Genomic DNA, 20,090 nt, shown 5'->3' with positions numbered 1-20,090 from the left:
AGGCTGTTACTTTCAGACTTGAGGGAAAAATGATAAATCTGTAGTCTTAATTTTTCTATCTTTCACCTTTGTTCTGTTGTTAATAAGTCCCTGTGAAAAGCTGACCTTCCAATAATGTTTGGAAGAACTTAGAACAAAAATTTAGGTAAAATACAATCTTTTTCTGCTCTATTCATTTAGAGAAAAGACTAAAATTTCTCATTTACTGTATTGAATATCCTCTTGATGAATTAGATAAGCATTTACACTAGAAGTTTCTGGTTAGTGAACAGATACACTTGAATGGTCAGGCTGTGTATCCTCTAATGCGCACAAGATTTTAAATTAGGGAGTAAAATGTATTAATTTCTGCTGTAGAGGCTGAAGCTCCTAGCATTTCTAGCTTCAAAAGGAAAATAAGGCATTTAAGAAGATGAGCATGTATTTAAATTATAGTGGTGGCATATTAGTATTTTTGAATGAATTATTAACTTTAAAAGTGTTACAACATTTGAGAAAAAACAGGTGTATAATCTGTAGCTAGTTACTTCCAAGGCCTCAATCCTTTTGAATAAAAGACGAAAAGTACCTCTCCTCTTCTTGCCTTCACGCCATTGAGTTGCTGATACATATTTAAAGTTAAAATTGATTTTAGGGGAAAAAAAAAAGTATTTTGGGTATAGTGTTTTCTTTAAAAGAAAACAGATTTCTAATAGAAAGGTAGTAGATAATAAAAAGAACACCCAAACTTTTTAATAATTAAAAACACTAACAACCCCCTCCCAACCTAAAACTACTTTTAAGCACTGTGAAACTAATATTAAGATTTTTCTAAGCAAGCTTTTGTCCTTGAACTGAATTATGATGCTACTAGCAACATTGGTGTTACGATTTTCAAACTATCTGGAAGTATCTGGAGCAAAAGAGCAATTAGACCTGCTTTTATTTTTTGTCTTCATATGTAGAAAGTACACGTGGCTGACAGATAATGATGGCTGTAAGGGAATCAGTATCAAGTGAAATTTTCTTGTGCATTATCAAGTTACCAATAATAATTTTGTGCAGATTTTTTTTTTTTTTTTTTTTTTTCTGGTAATGGAGTTGTTCAGGTATAAATGACCACCCCCTTGTTTCTGGATTACTGAGCCTCTGGAGTACTTAAAAAGAAGGGTTCCAAGTTTGGGAATGAAAACCTCAGACTGGAATATTTTGCCGTGGCTAGGAATTTTATTGTAGTCATATGAGTATCATATATCAACAACAATCTATATTAAGATAATGTATTATTTCATCACGCTTCAAGCCTGGCATAACTTTGTGAGTTCCTGTGGTCATAAATATTGGTTAGTTGGCCTTTAAATTGAATGCTTTGAAATTTGTGTTAAAAGCTATGCATGTTTAGCCATACCAAGACTATCTGAGCAGCGGTATCTTCATATTCTTTTTATCCTTGACTTTTCAAAGTCTTTGACTATGCTATGGTATGGCTATGGTACAGCCTTTAGGTTTCAGGTATTTTTTTGGTAAAAACAGCTTTACGTGTTGCTGTGCCCCAGTGTCATAAGCTGTAAATTACTGCTGTTGTAGTAAGATTGGACTTTTTGTAATGGTTGCTTTTTCCCATATGACTCCACTATATCCTCCACAGTAATAAAATTGACCGCTGTCTTGCTTAACTATAAGTCATAATTTAAATATCATTGTAGAGTTGTGAGGGAAGAAGATAATGAATTTCTGATCTAACATTGTTTTAAAATATATGGGCCGGGAGTGCCTTTCTTTAAATTTTATATGCTGAATTAATTAAAAACCAAACAACAACAAAAAGCAAAAAAAATTCCAACATTCCCCAAAACTCGCAACCTCCAAAAAACACATTACCTTGTGTTTGACTCTATTCTCTAGATTTTTTCCTTGACTGTTCATATGCAGCCTGGCAGGACTACTGTTTTCGGTTTTGTTGTTGTTGCCTTTTTTTTTTTTTTAATTTGCAGCTTAAAATAAGTTCCCAGTTGAAAACTTTTTCTTTTTTTGTTTAAACACATTCAATCAGTAATTTCTTACTATGCTTACTACATAAGTTTCTTCCTGGTCTGTGTTTTTGTGGCTTATGCTACAGTGCGGTGGCCTGAATGTATCTTTTAAAGAGTTTATTTCTTCATAGGGTTGAAGTAAAAGAATCTTGTATAAATACAACCAGAGCAGCTTATGTGTGTACCCCTCCTTCTCTGTACTAATATTTGTCAGCATAGGTAGCATGCCATCACAGGTTCTTCTTACGCATCAGGCTGTGTAGTATAGATTGTGCCGCAGATCTGCTATGTGATAAGAATATATCAAGACTGGGAAACTTCATTCTTAGTATTGTGTCAGTTATTTTGAGCAGAACACTGCACATGAAAGAGCACTGTACTAGGAAAGTAAATGGTAAGAGTTGTCATATATTTCATTTTATAACTTTTGTGAAATATTTTCTAGATGGGGAAAAAATGTCGTTCTAGCTGTTTTTTTTTTATCCATTTTAGGGGCTTTGTGGTCACTCTTTTATTTGGAAAAAGCAACTCGGAAAAATACCTTGAGCAGTGTGAACATTCATTTCTTCCTTGTACATCAGTTGGGATCCCTAAGGTAAGTAGAGTTTACTGGTTTTACCTTCTAGATCAGATTTTTAACTTTGAAAATTAGGATGGTGCTAGTAATCAGTTTTAATCGAAGAACTGTACCCATTTCCCAAGGTAAAAGAGCCTTTTAATGTTTTTAGTCAGCTGCAATGTGCAGTTGAAATTTTCTTTTTTTGAAATACAAGCATTTTAAGCATTTATGTAAAGTTTGTTTTGGTTTTTTTTTTTTTTTTTTTTTCCCCAAGTACTGTTTCTGGCTTCATTATGAGAAATGAGTAAGATGTAACTGGCTGATACTATCTGTGAGGAAATTACTAAGTCATTCCTTTCTAAACTGTTTGTTTGTGTTGGGTTGGGTTTTTTTCTTCGCAGGAGTGGTAGCTGTATCTTGCAAGATTGTCAGGACTCTTTAGGATTCTTCCATCACTGGATCTGTAGTTTCTTCAGTTTTGATTTGATTATTTGTGGTCAGAAAGTTGCTTGCCTGACTAAGAAGGTTAAACTGTAATAAATTCTAGATTTACAGTACTCAAGGATTTACCAGTTTTTATCTTTGACTGTCTTTAAGGCCAAGATGAAATTTTGGAAATGCATAGATAAATGTGGAGCATCAATGATATCCTCTTTTCAATTGTTTTCTTTTTCACTTTTAACACACAATCATTTTGGTTGATGGACCTAAATTCAGGGTTCCTAATTGGATAAATTTGCATCTGCGTAGTGCAGAATAAATTCTTAATAGCCAAGAGGTGGAATTTCTGGAAGTTCCTGCTTTATGAACCAATATATCTTGGCAGCTCAGAAGTTTATATATATTTGGGCCTAATCTATTTGTGCTCATTAGAACAGGGAAAACACTTTAACCCAAAGATTGCTAGTTATGTTATATTTAATCTCACAAATGTTTTGACTGAAATGTCCTGCCCTTTCTTAGCTGGCAGCTCTCTACTCTTCATGTTGTCTGTGAAAGGGGTGTGTGTTCAACTTTCTTGTCAGTAGTACATAAATTTATTCTGTGATTCAGCAGTATATTTTCTAAGCATAGTTCGTAGCTCAGGTGTTAAGTGGCCTTGGTTTTTATGACTGGTTTGTAACTCAGGGGTTAAGTGGCCTTTTCACTTAAGTCTTTGTTGAGTTAAATCTGGAACTTAAAATATATTCTAAATGATAAAGTAACATCACTGGTGCAAATGAAAAGTATAAAGTTTAAGGCTGAAAAAGGGCAAGTCAGCAATCAAGTAACAATTCTGTTCCATTAATGAAACCTCCTTTTAGGGGACTGAGGTTCTTGGCACTATTTAGTAAGTTCAGTTTGTATATTATAATGGATTGTGGAGTGTTGCTTATGTCTCAAATTGAGAACAAATTTACAAGAAGATTCTGTCTTTTAAATTTCCTCTACATTGCTGAAACTTTCATTTACATTAATGTTACTTTTTTTGAGCTCAGTAGGTATGTGTTCTCTGTTTACTTTATCGTGTGGGTTTTTTTTTTGTGTAATCCTTGCAAAGTCAGTAGTTTGGCTTCTGATTTGAGTGTGGGTTATTGACACATCACTTTTCTCAACTGACCTGTCTTGACTAATCTCTGGATTTAAGTTTTGTAGTAAGAAAGTATTTATTCTTATCTGGTTTACTGAATGGTGTTTGAAGTTGTTCTCCAACTAAAATCTGTCTTCTACAAATAGTGTTTTGTATTTCTTTTTTTCCACTGTATTAAAATAGCATTAGCTAGTTTAGATGTGCTTTTCAGTACTAGTGCAAAAGATGAGTCCTAACCAAATCCAAATGTATGGTTTACTTGGGATTCCTATTTATCATTTCTGTATTAAATTTCTGCTGACTTTTCTTTATTGGAAAGCCTTCTTTTTAACTTGACATTGTTTTCATGTTTAAAACTGTTGTGGCCCTAAGTGGTCTTGAATAGTGCATATTCTTTCAAGTGGCTAGTGTATAGATTATGCTTCTTCCATGAACCAAGTACAAAATAAATTCACCTTGATATGAAATTATTTTGGGAAATAATCTGATTATGTAAATTCTTTATAAGAAGCTCTTTTCCCCAAAGGCAGTCAGAGTTTTATTGATTGTTTTGAGGGTTTTTTGTTATTTCAGGATTTTTTAGGCTAAGATGAATGTTCTAATGCTTGATTTTAAAGAAATCAGAATTCAGAGCACCAAAATTGTGGATCGAAATGCTGTGTAGAATGTACCAGACTCTCAAGTTACAACACAGGATTTGGTGCCAATATGTTTCCTTGGTTGCTGCTTATTAGTGAATATATAACAATGCCTCATGTTAAGGAGAAATAGTTATGTAAATTTGGAAGATTATATACCTTTCTGCTATTCTTTTTTTCATACATGCAGGGAGGTTTAAAAATTAGGATTAGACTTGCTTTTCTTTTTCCAAGTCTGTTTTGTGTAACTTCTGTGTCAGGAATGTACTCGATGCTGCCATAGTGTACTGGCTCTAAGATACACAGTTGTCTGCAGGTTTATATTAAAATAATCTTGAATGAAATACAAGTTTAGAGCTTTCTGAACTGTTAACTGGAATGCTATTTCCAGTAAAAATTATAGATTCAGTCCAACTTTAACAGAAGTGTGGAATGTTCAGTTATTATCATAATTGATGTCTCTTATGCTTCATCCAAAAGACAAGGAGTTCCTGTAGGCTGAGTATAATATTGCCAAATTACTATAACAGTGATAACTTTTAAGTGCTAGTTGCGTATTTGATCCCTGACTAGTCTCTGAATCTCTTCATTTTGAGTCAGTTGGTCATATGTTATGTTATGGGTTTGATGCAGACATGTAAATCCCCTGTGTCTTGCCCACTTATGATAAACCTGTGACAGTAAGCAAGCAATTTGGGAAATAGTGGCACAATCCGAATGAGGCATTTCTCATAGTTAACAGTTACCTAGCATAGTTTAAAAAAAAAAAGATTTAAAAAAATATCTATTAGTTTAGTGAAGCAGAAGTCTGAAGTCTACAAGCACGTAATTGCAGTGACTGAGTAGAGCCTGGCTTTCTTCACTCTGCGGCATCTTGCTTTGTGGAGTGTATGTCCCACATTCCTCTTAAATGCTTCCTACCTGCTTCAAATCAGTAGGTAGGTGTCAAATTTAGCAGTAACAAGTGATATTCAGTTTTCCTAAATAATGATTTAATACTGGTGGAGTATGTCAAACATACTGTCTATGAAGTGACAGTGAAATAAGATGGTTTGCTTCATGTGTGTTGGGTCCTAAGTCAGTGTCTGGAAGGCCAGGCTTAAAACTGGCAATGCTTTCCAAGTGGAAACTATGGTCAGCTGTTGTAAGTGCAATGAGATAAAAGCAGATATTGTAAATTTTAGGTGTCTTCAGACATACTAAAGCAAGTGAAATTATACTGCATGTATGTAAACATTTCATTGAAGAGAAAAAAATAAGAAAGAATGGTCTAACCTTGTAGCTGACTCGCTTTGAGCAGGCAGTTGGACAAGATGACTTCCTGAAGTCCAGACTGAAACGTGAATCAAGCCTATGAACATTCAGATTTTTACCAAGTCAACTTGCATAGTTTCTGTGTGCCCCTCTTTCTTCAGGCTGCTGCTTTTTCTTCTGTGTTTTCCAAATGTGATTTTATGCATGCTGTACTCACACTTCAAAACTATCTTTTAACAATGTTGTTTAGCAATTTGAACTATGCTGTGCTTAGTAATATTTAAGCATTCCATTCTGTATTGTTTTGTCTTGTCCCTGTCAAGACAAAAATATTTTGCAAATTTATTAGTATATAGCTGGAGTATTGTTTAAATATGAGTCAACTTAATTCACATTAAAGTAGTATTGAACTGTTCCCTTGTATTAAAAGATAAAAAATATGCAGGATTTTACAACAAAATACTCTTGTGTTGTGATACAGAGTTGGTTAAGTAGGAGGAGAAATGTTTTCTGGCCTCAGGTATTTCACTGCAAACTTCACTGTTAACTTGTTTGTATAAGAGATACTTAAGAGAGAGACACGTATTATAGAAACACTGGATATAGAGTTTATAATTTTTGCATTTACAATTTCTGGCAGTTTTGTGTTTCCAATACAGTAATAACTTTCTCTGTTGATCAAAGAATAAAATAACTTGATTTTGTTTGAACAATAGTGTATGTTGTTGGGTTATTTCTGTGAAAATAAAGGGGCTTATTACAGATTTCATCTTCAGTTCCTAGGAAGACACAGTATTAGTCCACTCAGAGAAACACTGATAAAGTGTGTTCTTTTTCAGTATGTCACTTGCCAAAAGTCAGTTCTGATGAAGTCGTTCTTGGAGTTAACTGCTCTGAGTTGCAAGTTCTTCTGTAAAATAATGTTTCACCCTCTTGTTAATTACTTTTTAGTTAGTGATTAGACAAGCAATGGTACAAAAGAGTAATTTATCTTCTGGCATATAAACTGAGATGGAAAAAGAAACTAAGAGGAAAAAACCCCAAAACCCCCCAAACAAACCACAAAACAACTGAGAAATTACCTGCCTGAGGTTGCATTGGATGTTCATAAAGTATGGAACTGGGGTCTTACCCACAAACTATCTTGTGCTGCTGTTGTGTGCTGCCCCTGCCTCTCTCCCCCAGTATCTATTTCAGTTTTATTTCCTTCTGATCTAGTATTTTAGCAAACTTGCTCCTTGACAGTAAGCAAGAAGTAGGTTTTCAGGTTAGTTCCTCACCATTATTTATTATATAGTGAAAAATATAGTTACATTCAGGGCCAGTTTGAATGGGGCTCTGAGCAACCTGATCTAGTTGAAGATGTCCCTACTCATTGCAGAGGATTTGGACTAGATGACCTTTAATGGTCCCTTCCAATCCAAACCATTCTATGATGCTATGAGTATATCTTATCTACTCAATAAATTATAATAATAGGGAAACTGTTGTATGAAGTCATTACTGCAAGTATGCATATATCATAAACAATACAGCTGATTTGTAATTATAGCTAAAACCTGCAAAGTTACGTTTCCTAATCTCTTTCAAGTGCATAGAAGAAATGAAACGTGAAGCCAGACCTATTAAGATTGACAGAAGACTGACAGGTGCGAATATAATTGATGAGCCTTTGCAACAGGTAGGTCCTAACCAGGACTATTTAACCTATTTTTAGTTTTGCAAGTATTGACTACGTAATATCTGAATAGTTGGGAGACAAATAGGAGTAGAGAAATTTCATTGTGTTTGAGAGTGGTGGGTGAAAAACCATTGAGGATGGGCCAGGATATTGGGGAATATTTGAGTCTCTTTTCTGTAATTATAGTTTCTCAATGTAGCGTGCATTGGTTGCATGCAAACCGATATGAAAAAGAGGTTTCAGTACGAGTTGTATTGTTTCACTCCCAATTCCATAATGGTAGGAGTATGGTTCACGATGTTAACGTTTTTAAGAAGACTGCTGTTGCATTATCAGGCACAAAAAGCTATTTTGTATTTTGTTGTCTTTTGTTCATTAGTTCATCTTTAGTTTTTTCCTTTCTGCTTTCAGGTAATCCAGTTTTCCCTGAGAGACTATGTGCAGTATTGGTATTACACGCTAAGTGATGATGAATCGTTTCTTCTGGAAATCAGGCAGGCTCTTCAGTATGCGCTTGTTCAGTTTTCTGCCAGGTAAGATTATTTGTATTTACATCAACATGCTGTATAAGCAACTGGACAAATATCTCTGTGGTTTGTATGGTAGTACATAAATGATTGAGTTTATCTATTAGCATAGTTCAGTGCATTTTACAGAAGGAACATGTAAAATGTTGAGATCATTATCTTAAGGGTTTAGCAAAAGGCTGTAGTTCTTAAGGAATGAATGGAAATTATGTTTGTAGTCATGGTCTTCTGCAAAATGGCCTTTTCACAATTTAGATTAGTTGTCTAAAATTATGGAATAGCTTTTTTCCTGCAACTTAAGATTGAGTTGCATGAATCATCACCTTTTTATATGCAGGTCTGTTTCATATAAACAGCAGAGCTATTCCCAAGGTAGGTCAATCTGAAAGCCAATTTTCCCAAGGTAAGTCAATCTGAATTCAAATGTCTGTATCAGCTCAGATAACTTTTAGAAGTGGTATTACTCTTCAATGTGTAAGAACGATGAGTATTTTTAAAAGAGTGGTTATCTGGGGAACAAAATGGTATGTCACATATGTAAATCCTTTTTAAAAATAGGGTTGATTCAGAACAAGCTAATAGTTTGTTAATTGTCCCATGTGGTGGTGTTTGAATTTGGCTGGCAGCAAACACCACACAGCCACTCACTTGCCCTTCCCCCACCCATGGGAATGAGAGAGAGAATTGGAGTGAAAAAGGGAGATTCACAGGTTGAGATGAAAAACAGTTTAGTAATTGGAATTACATAAAACAATAACAGTAATAAAAAGTACAAACAGGTAATGCACAATGCAACTGCTCACCACCCACTGACTGATACCCAGCCCATTCCTAGCTAGTGATCCCAAAGAGCAAAGATCCCTGCTGCCACAGTCCTGGAAGTGAGAGAGAACCAGCCTCCTTCCTGGCTGCCCCTCCTTTATAATACTGAACATGGTGTCATGTGATATGGAATGCTCCACTGGCCAATCTGGGTCTGGTGCTCCAGCTGTGCCCCCTCCCAGCTCAAGAAAATTAACTCTATCCCAGCTAAAACCAGGTCATGTGTGTTTTTTCTGTTGTTGTTCAGTCAAGTAGCAGGAATTCAGGGAACATGTCTGGGAACTTACTCTCTTCTTTAATATGGTTGATATCTCTGCTCAGGTACTGCATGCCTTTACATCCATCTACTTCTTTGTTAGGGAATGATTTCAGGTGTTCATTCCATTGTGCTGATTGTTACATGTTTTCTCTTCAGAAGAGGTTGTGGGTAACCTAAATATAATAAACTACTTAGCAGTTTTGAGATGTTGTTACACTCTCCCTCTGATTTGAAGATGTAAGTCAGTATTTTTTCTTACAAGAATGGTCAAAGATGGAAAGCTAGGTTTAATGATAGGAAAAAACCAGTTATAATACAATCTTACTCATTGAGAAATAATGGAAGTCCTAGGAATCGGTGTTGAAAATAGTGCAAACTAGGCTAAATAAACTGTATGTTACAGCAAGCAATCCTGTGCTTATGTGAAATGGACCTGGCTGCCCAGCTTCAATAGTTTTGTCTATTTGGTGAAGTTACTTCATTTAACAGTATCAAGCACTGGGTCTGTATCAAAGCAGGTTAAGTAATAGCAAATTAACTTCTTTTTTTCCCTATTGTACTACAGCTTTTCAAAAACAACCACTACTCCTGTGCAGTTGTGTTGTTCTGTACATATCAAATTGGTTTCAAAGGGCTGCAACAGTTGTTATAAAGAGAAAATAATCTAGTGTGTTTAGAATGGCTGTAACTGGCTATATCTGTAGCACTTGTAGGTTAGTGCCATCATCTCTAATTTCCTACACCCTGGGAGCTTCTGGACAGAATGAATACAGTGTTCGGGTGGGTTTTTTTTTTCCTTTGAGTTGCATATTTGGGAGACTGGTGTAAGGCTGCCACCTAGTGTTTTTGTTTGCTTTGTTTGTTGTGCGGATGGTGGATCTGGATTATTGATGGTTTAGATTGACTGTCCTTTGAGACAGCTCTGCTTTCTATTTCCACATCTAGATTTTGCAGTAGGCTTACCTCTCTTTCAGAGTCCTTTATCCCTTCCTCTTTCTTTGAGGGAAGAAAGAGCAAGTGAGGGAACAAATGAAAAAATTAGTGTGAAAGGATTCTGCTGTAACAAAGTCGGTATCTGAGAGAATTCAGGTAGTAGAATACTTAGTGCAGAGTAAAAGCTGTCACTAACATCTAGCTTCATTAAATCCATATAGCACAAGTGCTTTTTCAGTGTGGCTAGTAAGGCATGGACAATGTAAGAATATCTCTGTGTCTTTTTCATACCGATAAGGAAATAGTTTTATGCAGATCTAACAGTGACTGTTTTCTGATGCTAACCTATGTGCATTGTTGGAGATGCATGCTAATTAGGTTTCATATAAGCTGTGGAATCAGTTGTTGATAATACAAGGTTACTTGTGGTTTCAAGTGAAACGTGTGTTTTCTCACTCATTGCATATACTGCAAATTCAGAAGAAAATTATTTTGTTTAGGTGCCTTCCAAAGTGATAGAAACTTTGGCTGAAAAAGGCCTGGGGAGTATTTTAGTTTTAGATTATAGGCTCTTTATGTCAGGATTTTTCCCAGATATTTGACAATGTCATGAATCAGAACACTATTCCAGATACTAATGTTGACCTTAAAGTAGTTCAAGCATAAATATTAATGTGGTGCAGGAGTGGTATTTTACAATATTTGATTTGTTTTCATTGGATAGACAATTAGGAGACTGATTCATTTCTTTGCTTTTCCATGTTTACTATCAGTGAGGTTGTTGGCAGGGAGGAAGAAGAAGTAGAAAAGTATTACTGTTCTTTGTGTTAAGGATTAACATAATTCACTTTCATGGATGTTCTTTTCTGATAGGTCAAAGGAAACAGATTGGCAGCCTTATTTCACTACACGACTCGTTGATGACTTTGGCACTCATCTTCGAGTTTTCAGAAAAGCTCAGCAAAGAATAGCAGAGAAAGGTGATCAGATAAAAGGTAATGATTTAAATATTATTTGATTTGAGTCTGAGTAGGCAGGTATCTTACATGTGTGGAATATAGTGAACTTTATCTTATAATTCAGGTTAATTCTCGGGTTTCTAATCTTTACAAAAAAGTATTATTCTTTTTATTTTCTTCTTACAGACCAAGCTGAGGAACTTGTAGATACATTCTTTGAGGTTGAAGTTGAAATGGAAAAAGAAGTCTGTCGTGATCTAGTCTGCACTTCTCCCAAAGATGAAGAAGGTTTCTCAATATTATCTTCTGAAGTTATTTTAGTATAGCAAACTAAATTAAAGTACTAACAATTGTGTTCACAGTATGAAATATACAGAAATCTTAGCATGTGACTTTCAAAGCGTTATCTACTATAGATGTGTATTTCCTCTCATTTGTGCACATTAATGCTAGAATTATAATGAAGTATGGACATATATAGCTATTCCTCTTCATTGGAGGAATTTTAATATAAAAATATTTTTTTCTGGTAGGCAGGGGATGGTTTTGCAGATTCTTAACTTTTTGTTAGATCTGCCTTCCTTGTCACTACTTCATAGTCTTTATTTCAAAAGTCAGTTTATCTTTTTGGGCAAAGTCTCTGAAGGAGGGGGGGGGGGGAAAACCCTATATATGTTAAATAAGGAAAATACATTGGAGCTAGTTTTTTGCTTGTTGAAATTCGGCTTTTTCTTGTCTTGGTTCTGAGATGCTACATCTGTCTCAGGTTATCAATCAGTGCTGCTTATATTTGGTCTGAAAGGTGTTACTGTTATGCTTGAACTATAAGAATATATATGACTGTATATTTGAATTTCATTTTAAGGATTTGTTGATTTTTATGATATCAGGTAAGATGTGAAATAACATAATATAAAATTGTGCTGAGGGTTTTTTGTTCTCCCTCCCTAGGATTCCTAAGGGATCTTTGTGAGGTTTTACTGTATATATTGCTACCTCCTGGAGACTTCCAGAACAAGATCATGCGATACTTTGTCAGGGTAAGTATGGACTTTAAAAACCATCCCAATTCTTCAGTTTAATGCCATCAGAATTTTTAGATCTGAACTACTGCTCTTATTTTATTTTGTAAAATTGATCTAGTTTAATATTAGGGTATTTTAAAGCCAGTACAATCTTGATAAGTATTTAATAGCAGGGAACAGTTTGTGTGCAATTTTTTTGAAGTTTTTTATCTAACAGCATTAGAAAAGAGCGATGAAATGAATGTTGTTATTCTTTGGGTATTAATATCTACTGTTAATTGGAAGGGAGTGTGCTAATGTCTATTGAATGCTTTCTGTAATTACACATTTCTTTTATTTAGCTTCTACACAGTGGTTTTAAAACTGTTGCAGTTATATTAGCTTTATGAATAAATGTATAAAATGTTTTATTATATTTTGTTTTTCAGGAAATCCTCTCCCGAGGAATTCTTCTTCCATTAATTAACCAGCTCAGTGATCCTGATTATATTAATCAGTATGTCATATGGATGGTAAGATTTATAACGTTTAAAATTAATGATATTTCCAGAACATTTTCACGTGAAGCTTTGTGTTCCCTGTAATTATGGCAGATAGATAGCTGGTAGAAAAGTTATCAATGGATGTATTGGTAGATACGGTGAACTCCTGTCTGCTATATTAAATGTGTTGTGGTTGTTTAGCAAAAGTTGCCAGTCTGAGGATAAAAGTATGTCAAAACATAAAGTTGAGTCCTCTGACTGTTGTACTCAGCTGTTCAGGAGGTATGGCAGTAACCTTGGAAGATTTTTTCCTTGACTGTTTTTACATAATGTCCTTTAAGGCTTAAGAGGCCTCCAGAACAACAAGTAAATAGTAACTTTTTATTTTCTTTTCTGCTAAGGAATCTCAGGGTGATTTTTTTTTTTTTTTTTTTTTTTTTTTAATTAGGGATATTTGTAGTAACCCCTAATAATTTAGCTGAACAGGGAGAAACAAAGTCTTTGATCTCTCTCTAATGCACCTGGAAAAAAAACGCCAAAAACTTTTAAATGTAGTGATAAGGGGGTTCTCAACCTTTCCTTAACCACAGACACCCCTTAAATACCTTCTGTGGCCGTGGACTACCAAGACTTAATTGAAGATTTGAAGCACTCAGTTGCATCAAATATTTATTTCAGTTTTCTCCTGAAGGGTCTTCATATTTGGAGAGAAGGGGGAAATAAGTTAATCTGTTAATGCACACACTCCTATTATAATATCTTCATTGCAGCGATTACATATGAATTTAAAATAATAGCATCAACATTCTTCTTGCTCAAATGGCCCATTTTATGGTATTTAACATGCTAATTCCAAATTTGATGCCAATTTTTAAATTAAAATTTGATGACAAGTTTTTACAGTTCTTCTCACTTCCCCCCTTCTTTCTTTGTGTTCAGTCACCATATATATTTCAGAATCATCTAGGTTGGAAAAGACCTTGAAGATCATCCAGTCCAATCATTAGCCTAACACTGACAGTTCCCAACTACACCATATCCCTCAGTGCTAAGTTGACCTGACTCTTAAACACCTCCAGGGATGGGGACTCCACCACCTCCCTGGGCAGCCCATTCCAACGCCTAACAACCTGTTCCGTAAAGAAATGCTTCCTAATATCCAGTCTAAACCCTCCCTGTCACAACTTGAGGCCATTCCCTCCTGTCCTGTCACTTATTACTTGGTTAAAGAGGCTCATCCCCAGCTCTCTGCACCCTCCTTTCAGGGAGCTGTAGAGGGCGATGAGGTCTCCCCTCAGCCTCCTCTTCTCCAGACTAAACACCCCCAGTTCCCTCAGCCGCTCCCCATTCGACCTGTGCTCCAGACCCTGCACCAGCTCCGTTGCCCTTCTCTGGACACACTCGTCATTCAATGTCCTTTTTGTAGTGAGGGGCCCAAAACTGAACACAGGAATCGAGGTGCGGCCTCACCAGTGCCGAGTACAGGGGTCAGATTCCTTCCCTGTCCCTGCTGGCCACGCTATTGCTGACACAAACCAGGATGCCACTGGCCTTCTTGGCCACCTGGGCACGCTGCTGGCTCCTGTTTGGCCGGCTGTCAATCAGCACTCCCAGGTCCCTCTCTGACTGGCAGCTCTCCAGCCACTCCTCCCCAAGCCTGTAGCGCTGCTGGGGGTTGTTGTGGCCCAAGTGCAGCCCCCGGCATTTGGCCTTATGGAAACTCCTCCAGTTGGCCTCAGCCCATGGCTCCAGCCTGTCCAGGTCTCTCTGCAGAGCCTCCCTACCCTCGAGCAGATCAACATTGCCACCCAACTTGGGGTCATCTGCAAACTGACTGAGGGTGCACTCGATCGATCCCCTTGTCTAGTTCATCAATAAAGATGTTAAACAGCAGTGGCCCCAAAACCCGCCCTGGGGGAAACCACTTGTGACCGGCCGCCAACTGGATTTAGCTCTGTTCACCACAGATCTTCAGGCCCGGCCATCCAGCCAGTTTTTTACCCAGCAAAGCGTGTGCCCATCCAAGCCGTGAGCAGCCAGTTTCCCCAGGAGAATGCTGTGGGAAATGGTGTCAATGGCCTTAAATCGTCTCAAAGGCCTTTTATTTACGGGTCCAGGGCTACCACTTGGAGGAACAGACTTCAGCTTTGTTGTGATCCTGAAGAGGGCTATTGGGTTAAGAAAATGTCTTTATGAGAAAACATGTCTAGTTAAAGTGGGTCCCACCAACCACACTAGCACCAAATATAGTAGTGTGTCAGGGCAGGCAGGGCTGGGGCTTGAGTAGGAGAGAAGGATTGAGGGGAGGGGGCTGTGGGAAAAGGATGTGCAGTGCTTGCTGCCCGCCAGAGCAAATATGTCTGGGCTGGACATTCCTCACCCCTGCTTTAAGCTTTCACAGACCCCCTGTGATGACATTGTAGCCCTCCCAAGGTTCCACGGACCACAGGTTGAGAACCACTGTAGTAATATATAGTAAAATCAACATAAATAGAATATTCACACTATAATGTTACTGATTTTTTGCAAAGCAAGTTAAAACTTACTCTTATAGTGTATTATCCCTTATACATCATGTATCCAGTTTAATTTTTTTCCTTTCCCCAAGTTCTCTCTAATTCTATTCATATGTTAGTCTTATAGTGTGCATTCAAGTACTACACTGAAAACACCCTTGTATTTTGGAGTAAAAGTTCTTATGTATGGAATGAATTCAAGTGTAGATGTACTTTATTTCAGCTACATCCATTTCATGTAAAAGCTTGCGTGCTGCTTTCCTACAGGAACCTAACTTTAATAAGAAAAAATACTGCTGCTCATATGGACCAAGCTTTTCAATTTTTGTTTCCTTTTCCTCCTACGCATGTTCTTTATTTGTAACTTGGCCTCATTCTTTATTTACTGAGTGCTGCCCCCGGATGCATCCAAAGATAGAATTCTGAGGTTTTTATAAAGCTTTCTGTTATGATGGTGATGTCCCAAATATTAATTTTCATAATTACTTTTGGAGCCGAGGAAGTAAATGTGCTGGGGGAAAAATAAGGAAGAATAAATGCGTTCAAAAATGTAATATTTAATTAAGTATTTAATTAAGTCTTATGAAACAAAGTTTGTTGCAGAAATTAAGGTCAGAAGTAGAAATGACTGAAGTAAATTCTGGCTCCTTTTGGAACCTTGGATGTAAAATTTGAATTCAGTCTAATTTCTGAAAATGAGAAGTTTCATTCCATGTTTCCAGGCATACCACAGTTTGATACTAATTCTCTTGCAATAAAATACAAAGTTTCAATATAAAATCAGAGGTTAATTCAAACATTTCCATCTTCATTGTGATATGCACATTTTTCCAAAATATTTGAAATTCAAGTATTGCTTGTACTACTTCTTTTAACAGTGGATTTCTAGGAAAATTTTCCATTAAATTTGGTCAGAGGTATTCAGTCTTTATTCTCTCTGCTCTGTGCAACTCATGTTAGTGCACTCCTGCAGTACAGATGAAATATTACATTTCCAAATCGAAGTGAACTTTTATGGAAGATATGTGTGATGTTACTTTTTTTGGCTTCAGATGGTAAAGACAGCATTAGAACTCAACCCTCTGCACCTCCATGTGCATGCTGTAAAGCCGCCAACCTTTCACTGATCTCCATGCTGCATTCACAACACAGATTGCGGTGATCTCGGTCACGCAGCAGGCTTCCTTCACGTGCACAAATTCTTTTAAGTCCCTAGAGCAGGTTCATCCTATGTCAATACTAGGAAAATAGTATGTATTGAAATAGTTTAATAGTATTTACAAGTGTGTCTGAATTCGTGTTTCAGAGAGGAAATTAATTCAGTCACTTCCTTTTTTTTTTTCTTTTCCCCAGTAGGCTATGGTTACATTTTTAATTCTTTTTGCAATTCTGTATCTTAACAAGCCATTATATTGGGAGCATGTACACTTGCAGGGGACCTCGGAAAAGCTGAAACCTTTTCAGTGGTCTCATCAGTTTCTGCCTGCTTAGCTAAGGTAATAGCAGAAGAAGGTTGATTGGGTTTTGGACAGTATCTTCATTAAGTAGGTTGCCAGATTTTCCGTGTGTCTTTGTTGTGCTTTTTGAAAACAGAAAATGATGGTTTCAAATAGGTTTTGACTGTATGCATGTTTCTTTCTTGGTCCATATAGAACTTCAGTATCAAAAGGAAGGTTTAGAAGTGTCACAGTGTTTTTAAAATGCCACTTTGCAGTACTGTATAAAAATAATTCACCACAGAAAATCATGTCGTGTAAGTTTAGCTGTTTTGCATTATTCACACTGTAAAACTTTGTTTCAGATTCGTGATTCCAACTGTAACTATGAGGCCTTTATGAATATTATTAAATTAAGTGATAATATAGGAGAGTTGGAAGCAGTGAAAGATAAAGCAAGTGAAGAACTGCAATATCTTCGATCTCTAGATACAGCGGGAGATGGTTAGTGCTGTATTGTTTTATGAAATACGAAATTAATTTGCTAGCATGATCTCTAAAGAATATTTCAAAAATTTAGAAAATAAAGACTCTGATGCAGCGTAGTATAAAACATTTTGTTACTTAAACTAAAGAAATTATATGTGAAGGGTTAAAACTTGTATTTTCATAAGTGTTGGGGGGTTTTTAGATATAGAATAATTGGTTAGGTATGTATGCTTCCATTGAATTGAAACTTACCTGACTGGTGGTTCTGAATTCAGTAATACTTTAAATATTAATGGATAGTCAACTAACAGTTAATCTGAGAAAGGAAGGAGAAAAATAGTTGTTCTTATTTGCTTCTATCAGTAAGGTTTTTAAATTGGAAAAAAACCATTCTCTTCAAAGCTGATCTGTTTTGTATGTGATATGTCACTTTTTGTATGATACTGTAGAGCATTTCAGAACAAGAGTCTATTTACTTATTTACTGCCTTGCTTAATCCTCTTTGTTTTTGCTTTCAGATATCAACACTATAAAGAATCAAATAAACAGTTTATTATATGTTATTAAAGTATGTGATTCAAGAATTCAGAGGTTGCAGTCAGGAAAAGTAAGTAGTTTAGAATTTCTTTAGTTCTGAAAGAGTGAAGTTATAAATGACTTGTTTAGTCTAGCTTTTTAATTGTTGTGTTTTGAAACAGAAGCTTGAAGTATGCACTTATAGGAATACATTATACAACTGAAGTTAGTCTTGTATTTGTAATTTAAGTATGAAAAATGTTTCTAAGCCTTCGCATATTTAGAGTTTTTTGGATTCTGGCTTTAGCAGTTTAAGATATGTCAGCATATCTTAGAAAAATTCTTACCACCTTAGTACAGTGTTGCATAGATGCAAAGCATCTTTGTATTTATAAATCTAGATTCAGTTCTTTTTTGCTGCACCAATGCATATCTTGTGTGCTTCAAGTTTAGTCTTTGTCAAAGATCTCTCTGCTTGTTGATAAAGGTACTGCTTGTTGATTATTTTGCAATGCCTTGTAGACTCCATGTATTGCCTTTTGATAGACATATTTACGTCTTTAGTTCAACGAAAAGCATGTGACAAATTGGAAATTTGAGAACCTCCTGTTTCCCTGTTTGCTTGTTTTATATTTTGAATTATATTTTAAGGGTGACAGTCAGTGGGTTTGACTTTACATTATCTTGGAACCACATCTAAAAAGAGTCAAGGAATTAAGCAATCTTGTGCATATTGACTCTTAAAATGATTAAGTATTCTACAGCTGGACCTGGAAGCATTACTGCAATAACCAAGAAATGTCATATTCACAGAAGACAGTTGGGCAGAGACGAATTTAAGTTGTGGTGACCTGCATCCAAATGCTGAAATTCATTTTAACGCTACTGTCACTGTTGGTGGGGAGTTTGTGGTTAATTTGGCATGTATAGTATTATGTGAATGGCAGTGTTAAAGCCAGCTTTCCATGTAGCAGAAATCATCCGTGTTGAAGGCAAACAGTTATGGGAACATGACCTTATGATCTAGATATTCATTTATTAGTGACTATGAAAATAACTTACCATTGAGAGGTTGCTTTATTATCTATAATGTAAATTATTTTGCATTATGTCTGCTTTGTGGTAAAAAGTTTTAAAGCTAATTTAAGTAAGTAAAAGTTTTAAAGCTAATTTAAAAAATGTAAAACCTATTAAGACATTTAACTATGTCTTACAGGAAATAGATACTGTGAAACTGGCAGCAAACTTTGGAAAACTTTGCACAGTCCCTCTGGACCATATTCTGGTAGACAATGTTGCACTACAATTTTTTATGGGTAAGTTAATTTATCTGATCTTCTTTGTTTATAAAGAATATGCTAACTCACAGGACTGTACATTTGAAATTGCTAAATATAGGTGTCTGCTGAGAGCTGAATGTGTATAAGCCCCTTGCCAGAGGGAACCAAAACCTCTTTTTGCATGTCAGTCTGTCATTAATCGTTGAGAACACCATACTCACTCAGTACTTTCAAAAGCTTGTATCAAGCTTGTTTCAATACTGATCTCTCTGTTCTTGCAATGTTTCTTGGTCTGTCACTTAACAAGTTTGTTCTGTTTAGAACAGAACTATTGCAAGAATTGCTTAGAGGTTTATAATTGGAATAACTCTGAAACTTATCAGAGTTGTTAGTCTTACTTTTGCTGATCTCACTGAAGCTAATGGAACTAATGACTATAGAAGTTAGACTGAAGTTTAGAGGATTACAAAGTTACTGAAGTTTGTCTGTTTGAGAAACTAAAATACAGCAGTAACTCATGTACTATTTTTGGTTTATCATATAATCAAGAAATTGATAGATGGATTGAAGTTGTATAAGTTTTGATACTTTGTAACGTTTGATTCTCTTCTGTGACTTAATTGAGCTGCTGATGTGATTGGTAAGAATATCCATCAGTTTTGCTGGTGGTGATAGTCCTTTTAATGATGGAAATAAACAGTCCAGGAGGTTCCTGGAGTGTGTGGAAGGATAACTTCCTAAAACAGTTAGTGAGCCAACTAGGGAGGATGCTCCACAGGACCTTTTGTTTGTGAACAGAGAAGAACTTGTGGGCGATGTGATTGTTGGAGGCTGTCCTGGGCATAGCAATCATGAAATGATAAGAGGTTTTGATTCTTGGAGAAGTAAGGAGTAGAGTCAGCAGAAATACCATTACCTTGGACTTCTGGAGGCAGACTTTGGCATGTTTAGGGGCCTGGTTGACAGAGTCCCTTGGGAGGCAGTCCTGAAGGTCAGAGATGTCCAAGAAGGCTGGATATTCTTTCAGAAGGAGATCTTAAAGGTGCAGGAGCAGGCTGTCCCTATGTGCCAAAAGACAAGCCAGGGGGAAGAAGACTGGCCTGGCTGAACAGAGAGCTTTGGCTGGAACTCT

At 36.1% G+C, this 20,090-nt stretch overlaps 1 protein-coding gene across 3 annotated transcripts in view; it reads left to right on the top strand.

Moving 5' to 3' along the window:
• Positions 1-20,090, top strand: part of SNX13 (sorting nexin 13) — a 76,814-nt gene that overhangs the window by 27,364 nt on the left and 29,360 nt on the right. For all 3 annotated transcript variants that reach the window (XM_074900371.1, XM_074900370.1, XM_074900372.1), the window contains exons 3-12: positions 2,505-2,607; positions 7,625-7,714; positions 8,126-8,247; positions 11,129-11,250; positions 11,401-11,502; positions 12,166-12,254; positions 12,668-12,751; positions 17,039-17,177; positions 17,681-17,769; positions 18,895-18,994. In XM_074900371.1, the coding sequence (XP_074756472.1) occupies positions 2,505-2,607; positions 7,625-7,714; positions 8,126-8,247; positions 11,129-11,250; positions 11,401-11,502; positions 12,166-12,254; positions 12,668-12,751; positions 17,039-17,177; positions 17,681-17,769; positions 18,895-18,994 (1,040 nt within the window). The remainder of the gene's footprint in view (positions 1-2,504; positions 2,608-7,624; positions 7,715-8,125; positions 8,248-11,128; positions 11,251-11,400; positions 11,503-12,165; positions 12,255-12,667; positions 12,752-17,038; positions 17,178-17,680; positions 17,770-18,894; positions 18,995-20,090) is intronic.

The sequence above is a fragment of the Athene noctua genome, chromosome 2 (assembly GCF_965140245.1).
Source record: "Athene noctua chromosome 2, bAthNoc1.hap1.1, whole genome shotgun sequence".
NCBI classification, from domain to species: Eukaryota; Metazoa; Chordata; class Aves; order Strigiformes; family Strigidae; genus Athene; species Athene noctua.
This window is presented reverse-complemented; position numbering and strand designations above follow the sequence as displayed.